The 12060-nt window shown below is 36.4% G+C and overlaps 1 protein-coding gene across 11 annotated transcripts in view; it reads right to left on the reverse strand.

The window, feature by feature from the left end:
• Positions 1-3859: 3859 nt before the first annotated feature.
• LOC145249704 (protein DENND6A-like) overlaps positions 3860-12060 on the reverse strand; it is a 242388-nt gene continuing 234187 nt past the window's right edge. For all 11 annotated transcript variants that reach the window (XM_080111567.1, XM_080111570.1, XM_080111564.1 and 8 more), the window contains 2 exons: positions 11421-11495; positions 3860-4407 (listed from right to left, as the gene is read on the reverse strand). In XM_080111567.1, the coding sequence (XP_079967693.1) occupies positions 4288-4407; positions 11421-11495 (195 nt within the window). In that variant the 3' untranslated portion in view covers positions 3860-4287. The remainder of the gene's footprint in view (positions 4408-11420; positions 11496-12060) is intronic.

The following is a 12060-nucleotide window of genomic DNA, read 5'->3' on the forward strand; positions in this document are numbered from 1 at the left end:
TGTAAGCGGGTGATGTGAGTGTGACCTATTCGCAGTCTGGTCATTACTACCTCTTCCTTTCTTGTTAACTTTTTGGTGGTGACTGTGTAGCAACAAATTACTGCTTATGTAAAGACAAAATGAAAATGTAATTTGTTCTACTTCCATATTGAGCACTCTCGTATTAACCTCATACTTCACTGGTTACCCTACCTTTGAAAAATAGCAACCTCAAATTATATATATATATGTTGGGATGATTATCAGAAAAATTTGTGCCTATTTTCTGATGTCAAAAACGATTTTTTAAATTGTCTTTTTATTTTGATTTTGTTTAAAGCAAAATTATTTCACTGCTGGTCGTAATGATAAAATAAAAAGTTATCAATTTTAAACTACTAATAAATCTTAAATCAATAGATCATTCCCCAAAGTGTTTTTTTTTTTACATTTAAGAAAATATCTGCACATTTAATACGTGTTTTTTTTTTTCTTTAATTGCAATCCAGAATAAATAACTATTGTTAAATATTTAGAGATTTATAAAAAATCAGAATCTTATTATATCTATTTTTTTTTTTTTTTTTTTTTTTTTTTTTTTTTTTTTTTACAAAGGTGTCACCACTTATCAAGGCCTGAGGGCCACTCAAGGATAAGGGTTAATGAGTGTACAATGGTCAAGGAGAACATGTCAATCATTGATAGTGGAAATTTGATAAATTGGATTACTTAAAGGGATGGCTCATCAAGAATTTGTTCACATTGGACTTGAAGACAACCATTGGAATCGGAAATTTAGTACGGAATCAGTAATGGTATCAGAATTGGGAAAAATATCGGAATCATCACCAATATATATATTTTATAGCAGTAGCTAATCTTTCTGGAGTTTTATTTTCAGTCTCTAATATTCAATGATAAAAAAAAAATAAATGCCTTTTTTTTTTTTTTCCAATGAGAAAAGAAAAATGCAAGAAAGCGAAGTGTGGAATAGACAAAAATTTCCCAAGATGCATCGTTCGATGACAGTGATGGGGGATTGGGCCAGCTAAAACATCAGGAAATTCAAATGAGGGGAGAGAAAAAAAAATGGCATATCCAGAATTCTCCCTATATTAAAAAACACAAAAATTTATATGATGTATGTACCAGTGAAGGAAAAAATTATACACAAAAGAAAAGTCACAGAAAATAATCAAATAGCTTCATTTTTAAACTAGCATGCTACCTGGCATTGCCTGGTCATAAGATATGCTTAAATATGATATTTAATTCATGTAGATTATGTATTTATTATTATAGAGACAATTTATTGATTATTATATTGAACCTAATATATAGTAGCGAGATCAAAATTAAAAATATATATAGGACTTCGGTGCCATCACCTAGAATTGAAACCAAAACATGCAACTCTCCACCCTTATTCCTTAACCTCTAAGCCATGCCTGTACGTATATATATATATATATATATATAAAAATTCACCTGTCATCTCTTTTTAAAAGAATGAATCACCTGATTATTGAAAACAAGATTCAAGCGCGCGCACACACACACAAATATATGTGTCATCCAAGGAGAAGTGCCCCCATCCACCACCACAGGCAGATTTGCTTAGATAACAAGGCCACAAATTAAGTGCCATGCATATACATGTCATAGTACTTGAGCAACCCAATCATCACCAGGAGAACAAGGTCACCCAAATCTCAACCAGTGAGACCTAGGGCTCTGAGAGATGACATGCTTAAGGGGTAAGGCAGCCCCTGTTAGGTGAAAACGGCTAAGAAATGTTTCACTCTAGTGTTGGGACTGACGCCATGCAAATGTCATACTTGACCAAATTCTCCCTGTGAGTGAGATCCAGTCAGTCGTCACCCACACGTCCTACATAAACAGTGACAAGGTCTGGTTTCAAATAAGACTTCGTCATTGGAACCGAAAGCTCGGTGTGAACCTCTAAACCCCCTCTGATGAAGAAACTTAGCCAGATGGTTGGCAGCCCTCTTATAGCGAGCACATGTAGTGTCACGAGTCATCTCGCAACGCTGTAGTACATGCCCAAGGCTCTCGACTTGACCACACTGTCCTTGACAGTATAAATTTGCATCACCACGCCTGCCCCTAGCACTCCGTGCCTTGGTACTTAGTTTATGCCGCAATAATACACTACGAATGTAGACTCTAGGAAAACCCAGTCGGCGTAACGAAGCTATCTATGAAACACCTTATTGCTCTTAGCCAGTTCGAGGCCAGCCCCGTCTGGCGACGAGACCAACACTTCTCTCCAACGTTGGGAAATTTCTTACTGCTCACAACCTGGCTCTCTATCACATCAGGGCGATTCACAAGGTTTAGAGTATTTTGAAATGAAGCAGAACGAACCATTTCTGAAACCATGGTGGAATCTGTCAAAGCAAACAAAATTGGGATCGAAACCACCAAGGAAAGCAGCCTTACTCCACCATAAGAAACAGCAGCATATATATATATATATATATATATATATATATATATATATATATATATATATAAATTCACCTGCTATCCTTTTTTTTAAAAGATGGAATCGCATGATCATGGAAGACAAAATGCAAGCAAGCAAAGTCCAAAGAGTTTTATTATATATATAGCTCTATTTTTAAATAAGAAAATCAAATTTTGTAGTTAAATGAACAGCTGAGAGGCAATATTGCGAATGCTATCTTGAAAACAAACAATATAACTCTAAATAATTCAAACCTTCAGAGTTTTTAAAAAGCCATGAAACAAGGGAGATAACTCAAATTCATTTAAAAATGATTTTCTATATAAAAATAAAACTACTTGATCAATTTATATGAATTTTGGAATATGATATTTTCTTTCAATCATGGGCATGTACATCGTACAGATTTTTAATTTTTGTTTTTTTAATATAGGGGAATTCTGGGCACACACCAAAATATGAAAGCTAGAATTTTTTCATTCATGGAAAGTTCTTTATAAAACCCCCTCTGAACTTATCACCTCACTGCAACATGAAATTCTTTTTTTCTTACCCCCTCCCTCCCTTATTGGATGTGTCCTCAAAGATGTACAAGATACGTCTGTTACCCTTCAGTTTGCAATACCAGCTTCATATCATCGATAAAACATGCAGCGTGAACGGACACTTGAACACCTCTTAATGTTTCGGCAAGAGGCTGTGTTTTATGCTTAAAAAAAGAAAAAAAGTTTTTCGTTGGTTGGTTTGTCACGCTTCAGTTTGAATGAATGCATCGTGAGAATATCAATTTGTTGTTGGTTTGATTTTTGATAAACTTGAGAGCTGGCGAGAGATGGAGAGGCAGGGGTGTTTGAGAAGGGAAGTGAAAGCAGGTCTGAGAAGAGAGGGGTGTCTGAAGGAGAGAAAGGAGAGATCTGAGAGGGAGGGTTAAGAGAGAGAGGTATGGTCTGAGGGAGAGAGAGATGGGGGGGTTGCAAGAGAGAGGGAGGGTCATAGAGAGAGAGGGAGGGTCATAGAGGGGAAGGAGAAAAAAAAAGAGGGTCTGAAAGGGAGGAAACAGTCTGAGAGAAAAAGAGAGAGAGGAAGACGGAGACAGAGAAAGAGGAGACCGAGAAAGAGGGAATTTCTCTGAGAGAGTAATCTGAGAGAAATAAGAGAGGAGGGAAGGATGGAGAGCGGGAGATAGATAAGTATAGGGAAACAGTCTGTGTATCATCTCAAGCTTCAGGTGCAAAGAAAAATATTTCTTTAAAGTCCATCAACACAATTGCAGGAAGAGAATTATTTTTGTTTCTTCAAGTCTTTCAGAAACAAAAAAAAAAGTAAAAAAAAAAAAAAATGTTTTTGAATTAAAATGTCAATTTATATACTTAATCATTTTTGGAAAAGTTTTTCTTTTTTAAAATGGTCATTAATGAAAATTGCATCAACTGACATTTTTTTTTTTTTTTTTTTTTTTTGAATACATTTTTCTTATATTTTCAAAATAGATTAGATAAATTAATTTCCAAACGACATAATTTGGCCAATAAAGGAAGAAATCACTTCTGGGCAACAAGAGGTCAGGGTTCAGTGGAAATGACACAAGTCACAAGGTCAAAGGGTGATGATGGTGGTAGTAGTAGTAGCAGCAGTAGTAATGAGAGACAATGTGATGGGTAAAGTTCAGACCACAAGATAACCGCGCCTCACCCCTCCTCTTTCATCGGAGGGTGGCGGTGATTTCTGTCTTCTGCTGCCTCTCTCAAGAATTATGTCGGGGAATAAATTGAAAGTTCTGGAATTGTGGGAAGACGAGAGAGACAGCTGACATAGCGTCATGTTTTCAGTACAACCTGCAGGTCATCTGGCAGTGAGCAAATTATGGTGTCGACATGCCGATGGAGTTTCACAACGCAGTCCTTCGTTACAGCAGACTGATTATTTGCAGCAAAGGTCTGAAAAAAAAAAAAAAAAAAAAAAAATTATTATGGTACAATGATATTGATAGGGGTCATATTTATTTTTTTAAAGATAATTTAAAAAGATGATCGAGGGTATCTATAATATTAAGGGCAAAATGGGCGCGAGCGTTTGTGTATGTTCATGAAAGGGTTTTTGCATCGGGATTCTCACGTCGGTTCAATTCTGCAAGAAGTTTTTGCATACTTCCCAGATCGTAATATCTCGCATTCGCAAACGGACATTATCTATCTTTCTTTTTGATCGAGTTAAACAAAATTCCCACTGTGCCGTTGTCTTTTTCATATAAACAAAGCAAAACTATTCGAACACAAACGCCTTCAGGCCAGGTAGTATCTGTTCTGCAATTGGTCCTTGGGTAATGTAGGGGAAACGCTTCATACCGAGATAATTACTATTTATTTGGATATTGTCAGAGTACCTCCTTTTTGGGGTAGCTACCCACCCTCCCCCACATTAAAAACAATTTGCTTTCATGGGAAGTTTAAAAGCAACGCCATTTCTGCAAGTCATCTTTTGTTTTTGATTGACTACGTTAAATTCGAACGCTTTAGACTTCTGGTTGCGTCATGGAGTAGCGGTAACACGTCAGATTTTCTTTCACTTTCTTTTCTGCCTTCGCGTCATGGGTTCGAGCCTGCCTGCATACTACCACTTTTTTTTTTTTTTTTTTTTTTTTGTTTTGCTCAACACACATCCAAACACCCAGGCAATGCCAGGCACCCAGGCTAGTAATTCTATAAGAAGCCATTTTTACAATTTTCTGTCTTTTCTTTTTAATACATACATTATATATATATATATATATATATATATATAAGATTGTTCCAAAATTAAAGCCTCCTATGTTAAAAAATTTTTAACTCTAAAAGTTAAAGAGCTACAAAGATAGAAATGGTATCATTAAAATGAGCAACCTTTTGTGCACTGGAATTTATTTTTCTACATAGTCACCACCATTCTCAATGCACTTTTCCCATAAATTCAATGGTGCATCTCTGCTTTTAACACATGTCCATGACAGAGGTTGCTTTAGGAGAGTTTTACACTATCAATATCTGCAACAAAGATATGAAACTCTCAGGTCAGGAATGTATAAGTTCAGTCATCATAACAATGCAATTTGCAATCATGTCTAATCTATTCGAGCGAAATAAAAATAAGAGGCCTTACTTTTAGAATGCGTTTTGTGGATGTGTGCGTGCGTGTGTGTGTATTACATATATAAAAAACTCAGCGGATTAAGGAAAGTCCACTCAATTCGTGTTTCCTTTTTGAAAATTAAATGTTTTTAACTCTTCCTAAAGTGTTTTTAAAACACATATATATATATATATATATATATATATATATATATATATATATATAAAAGCGAAAATGTATGTATGTATGTATGTATATACGCTTTTCCTCGATGTCCACAAAAGGCTTCTTTCAGAGAAGCGCTCGCTCGCTTCACAACTTCTTAAAACTTTTTATATCATCTATAAATTGTAATATCTCACACTTAACTACAGAGCTCGCCTGTCTATTTAATTTTATTAACTTTCAAACGTTAATTATTCCACATTTCCCGCATCGGCACGCGTTACATTCGGTTTTCGGTATAAACAAAAACCGAAACTCAACTAATCACAGGCCCAGAACCAGTGAACGTTTGGTCAATGTCGACTTCGTCATATCAGACGGGGGAGCGGGTTTTTAAAAACAAACAGATTTATTGACCTCATTAAAAACTGTCCCGCACAAAATGCTAACTGCTGAATACCTATTGCCATCACATCAATCAAAAACGCGCACCTGTTTTTTTTTCACACTTTACTATTTTCCAACTGCGTGTCGTCAATCCTTTGTTTTTTTTTCACGGGCACCTGTTTTTTTCACACACACCTACAAACACTCAGGTAACGCCGGGTACCCCTCGCTAGTATATATATATATATATATATATATATATATATATACTAGCAAGGACGCACAGCATTGCCTGGTTGTAAAATATGCTTAAATGATATTTTAATTGATGCAGATTTCGTATTTATTATTTTAGTTAATTATTTCATATTACATTGTACCCAATATATAGTCAGGATTTCAAAAGTAAAAACAAAATATGATTTGAATGCCATCAGCTAGAATCGAAACAAAAACATAAAACAGTTTCATGATCGAAACCATGTCTACAAGTTAAGCAAAGACTGAAGTTTATTTGTACTAAATATGGTTGGACTGTGGAAAGGAATGTGAATTTTATTAAATACTAGCTGATTTCCATGACAACAATGTTTTTGATAGACAAGATGCAAGCAAGAGCGGTCAACCAGTCTATAGACTTTTATAATTAACTCCCGACCTGCTGTAATCGTAACTCCCTGCACTGATGATTTCCGAAAAGATGAAACACTAGTGTCTGCAAGTATTAAAATAATTTTATATATATATATATATATATATATATATATATATACGAGCAAACAGTTAATAAAACATGCATTTTGCTATTTCCTACCCTCTGATGAGAAGGAAAGTATTTCTTTGAAACTCCGCGGATTAAGGACTATCCACTTATCTAGTGTTTCCTTTTCAGATTAAATATGTTTTTAACTCATTTCAAAGTGTTTTTAAACATGTTTTATTAACTGTTTGCTCGTATTATAAGCTCTCTCTCTTATTTAGTTTTATCGAGCTTTTACATCTGGCTGAGATTACTTTATAAATATTAATTCTTTCATATTTATAATATACTTGAATTTTTACCGTCTTAGATCATCTTGGTAAATTTAATTGTAATTTTTATTTTATTATATATATATATATATATATATATATATATATATACTAGCATGGGTGCCCGGCGTTGCCCAGGTGTTTGGACGTGTGTGTTGTGCAAAAAATAAAAAGTGGTAGTAGGAAGGCAGGCTTGAACCCGGACCGAGAAGGAGGAAAAGAAGGTGAAAAAAAAAAAAAAATCCTAACGTCTTTGCTGTTACGACCACCGGCAAACCAGAAGTGACGTAAGTTTAAGTTAAAGGCCAGACAATCGAAAAGAGGGGATGACTTTCAAAAATATTGATGAAAAAAGCGACCCCTCCCTGTAGAAAAGTGCCCAGTTGAGAGTAAAAAAATTATTTTAGCAATTTTTCGGTATTTGTCGTCTGAAGGGTCGAGCTTCAAAACGATACTGATCTTGTGAAAATTCGTTGCCTCTGTCGAAAGTTTTACGCAGACATGCAAACATACATACATTTATATATTTTAGCTCAAATTTTCGACCCAAACCGAATAAAAAGCTTGCACTATCTCTGAATACCCTTTATGTAAAATTTCAAATGTTTAGACCAGAAAATGTCTGAGTAATTTGGTAGAGATCGCAGAGGTCAAATATTTTTTTTTTAACTTTGACCCCTATTATGACTCCTTAATATTTATTGTTTTGGGCTAAAATCAAGTTATTAAGTTAGAGCCATGTCCAAGGTCCTGGATATGACCTTAAACTATATCCAGTGGTGAGGCCCCAGCTTGCGGGCTTTGGGGAGTGTTGAGCCACCCTTTAATTGCCATTGCGCCCAGGTCCACTCTGACCCGGAGTGGTAGTACCTGTTAGGGTCCCAACTATGGGTTAAATAGAAACCGACTTGAAAACAACAAATATATTCTATTAAAAAATTTTTCTTCAAAATCTTTGGATTTGGCATTAACCTGAAAAGGGTTGATATGCCATAAAATGAAAACAACCAACCAGATCCATGTCGAAGGTACCTATATCTAAAATTTCAATTGTTCATAACCCAAAATAGGCGGAGGAGTTTGGTAGAGTTCTCAAAGGTCAAATCATTGAACTTTGACCCCTTAACAGCCTAATTTCTGGACGAAAACCGATTACAAAGATTTTCCCAAATCTGAGTACCCTATATATCAAATTTCGAGTTTGTAGACTGAAAATTGACAGAGATATTGTGTAGGGAAATGTACACAGAGAGACACACTTTTATAGATATAGATTACTATAATTATTGTTTTTAATACTTGTCTGCAAGTATTAAAAACAATAATTATAGTAATAATTTATATATATATATATATATATATATATATATATAAAAATCATTACTATATTTTTTTTTAATACTTGCAGGCATTAGTGTTTCATCTTTTCGGTGTGTCAATGTGATTATGCTGTTATATATGTATTATGTATGCGCGTGTGTGTGTATATATATATATATATATATACACACACACACACACACGAATGACAATCACGTTAACACACTGATACTCGCCAGATCACCAAAGTTTAGCAACGATGAGCCTGGCCAGTACCAGATGAGTGACCATTTGGGAAAGCTAGGCGCTATATGTACCGCGCCGAATCGTAGAAATTTCCAAATTAATATCTGGGAGCACATTTAATTCACTGGAGGAGACACAACCTTGAATAAACTTGCCCAGCTGTACCAACAACCTGCTGCAAGATGCCTCCTTGTCAGGCACATATATGCCACAGCAAATGGTGACATCTGAAATTGTGCCTTGTGGATTACCTAAAATAATTTGTAGTTGGGGCTGGCTCAATCCTAATGAGCAAAATGTATACTCTTTCCAAGTTCTGCAAACGACTATATATATATATATATATATATATATACTAGACTACCCGTGATCGTTGGGTCAGTATGTTATATTAGCTATGGAATTCATGTATGAGTGTGACACTTGTGATGTAAAGAAAATAGTTTTTTTTGACATAACAGAAACATTTCTATGAAAGTATATTAAAATGAAAAAAGAATATAGATAGATTTCTATGAGTCGTTCTGTTTATTATAATTGATTATTTTTTAAAAGAAAATTTACAGTTACTGAATTATAAGTGGTTGGCCGTACTTATAGGTAAATGTGCACTGAGCAGATACAATAATACTTATAGTTAAATTCAAATTCTGATATATATATATATATATATATATATATATATGCTTAATTTCGAAATAATAACGTTAATATTTCAGTGCGCATGTTAAAATCTACAAAAGAAGCGATTTGTGTTTATTTGTATACGTTGGTATGGGTTAAACTTTATGCGCGCATGCACAACCGGATGTCGTAAACCAGAAAGTGGGTTACATACATCGTTACAAGGTCATTTGAGTTTTATATGTGTGTGTGTATATATATATATATTAAAAACTTCAAAGACTATATATATATATATATATATATATATATATATATATATATATATATATATAGAGAGAGAGAGAGAGAGAGAGAGAGAGAGAGAGAGAGAGAGAGAGAGAGAGTGAGAGAGAGAGAGAGAGTGAGTGAGACAGTGAGAGAGTGAGTGAGACAGTGAGAGAGTGAGTGAGAGAGAGAGAGTGAGTGAGAGAGTGAGAGAGAGAGAGTGAGAGAGAGAGAGTGAGAGAGAGGACAGTGAGAGAGAGAGAGACAGTGAGAGAGAGAGAGACAGTGAGAGAGAGAGAGACAGTGAGAGAGAGAGAGACAGTGAGAGAGAGAGAGACAGTGAGAGAGAGAGAGACAGTGAGAGAGAGAGAGACAGTGAGAGAGAGAGAGACAGTGAGAGAGAGAGACAGTGAGAGAGACAGTGAGAGAGAGAGAGACAGTGAGAGAGAGAGAGACAGTGAGAGAGAGAGAGACAGTGAGAGAGAGAGAGACAGTGAGAGAGAGAGAGAGACAGTGAGAGAGAGAGAGAGACAGTGAGAGAGAGAGAGAGAGAGACAGTGAGAGAGAGAGAGAGAGAGACAGTGAGAGAGAGAGAGAGAGACAGTGAGAGAGAGAGAGAGAGAGAGACAGTGAGAGAGAGAGAGAGAGAGACAGTGAGAGAGAGAGAGAGACAGTGAGAGAGAGAGAGAGAGAGAGAGACAGTGAGAGAGAGAGAGAGAGAGAGAGAGAGAGAGACAGTGAGAGAGAGAGACAGTGAGAGAGAGAGAGAGAGACAGTGAGAGAGAGAGAGAAGAGCAGTGAGAGAGAGAGAGAGAGAGACAGTGAGAGAGAGAGAGAGAGAGAGACAGTGAGAGAGAGAGAGACAGTGAGAGAGAGAGAGACAGTGAGAGAGAGAGAGAGACAGTGAGAGAGAGAGAGAGACAGTGAGAGAGAGAGAGAGACAGTGAGAGAGAGAGAGAGACAGTGAGAGAGAGAGAGAGACAGTGAGAGAGAGAGAGAGACAGTGAGAGAGAGAGAGACAGTGAGAGAGAGAGAGACAGAGAGAGAGACAGTGAGAGAGACAGTGAGAGAGACAGTGAGAGAGAGAGAGACAGTGAGAGAGAGAGAGACAGTGAGAGAGAGAGAGACAGTGAGAGAGAGAGAGGAGAGAGAGACAGTGAGAGAGAGAGAGAGAGACAGTGAGAGAGAGAGAGAGAGACAGTGAGAGAGAGAGAGAGACAGTGAGAGAGAGAGAGAGAGACAGTGAGAGAGAGAGAGAGACAGTGAGAGAGAGAGAGAGACAGTGAGAGAGAGAGAGAGAGACAGTGAGAGAGAGAGAGACAGTGAGAGAGAGAGAGACAGTGAGAGAGAGAGAGACAGTGAGAGAGAGAGAGACAGTGAGAGAGAGAGAGACAGTGAGAGAGAGAGAGACAGTGAGAGAGAGAGAGACAGTGAGAGAGAGAGAGACAGTGAGAGAGAGAGAGACAGTGAGAGAGAGAGAGACAGTGAGAGAGAGACAGTGAGAGAGAGACAGTGAGAGAGAGACAGTGAGAGAGAGACAGTGAGAGAGAGACAGTGAGAGAGAGACAGTGAGAGAGAGACAGTGAGAGAGAGAACAGTGAGAGAGAGACAGTGAGAGAGAGACAGTGAGAGAGACAGTGAGAGAGACAGTGAGAGAGACAGTGAGAGAGACAGTGAGAGAGACAGTGAGAGTGACAGTGAGAGAGTGCTAGAGAGAGAGACAGTGAGAGAGACAGTGAGAGTGAGAGAGAGAGAGAGAGACACACACACACACACACACACAGACATATATATTAAAACTTACCAGTTTCTCTCTTAATCTCAAAATAAGGTCTACAATCTCAACTTCCTCTTTATCACGGATCCAGTCTTGGACATCCTGAAAATAAAACACAATCGACAATAATTCTTTTTAACATTCACATTGAAATTTACAGTATTTTATAGAATACACACACAAAAATAACTAATTCCATCAAGAAAATCCTTTCAAATATAAAATATTTAAAAGGGAAATTGAATATTTTTAAAGGAAAATAACTTTGTACTGGAAATTTATCTCCCTTGCCCCAAGACATTTTTGAAGCAGAGGTATCTGCCTTCATATTTTAACAAAAACAGAAACATGGAATCATTCAATATATGCGATCGACAATTGGCTTAGCAAAACCTCATCGTTCAAAGCGATTCCTTTCAGTTGTAACTTATCTAAATAAATCATTTTTATATTGTTGATCGACCGACTCGTTTTCATCCAATTATTTCTTCATATTTGTGCCTCACTATTCACAACCAAAGTAAGAAAATTTTTTGAGTTAGAAAATATAATTAAATACTATGTGAAACCGATAAACCGCAGGTAATGTCAAATAAAATAATACTTTGTATATCGAATCTGTTGGTAAGGTTACCGGATCAATGGTTGGATCATTCCATCACTCTAG

Source organism: Euprymna scolopes, chromosome 28, assembly GCF_053919585.1.
Source record: "Euprymna scolopes isolate OS-2025 chromosome 28, ASM5391958v1, whole genome shotgun sequence".
Taxonomy (NCBI): Eukaryota; Metazoa; Mollusca; class Cephalopoda; order Sepiida; family Sepiolidae; genus Euprymna; species Euprymna scolopes.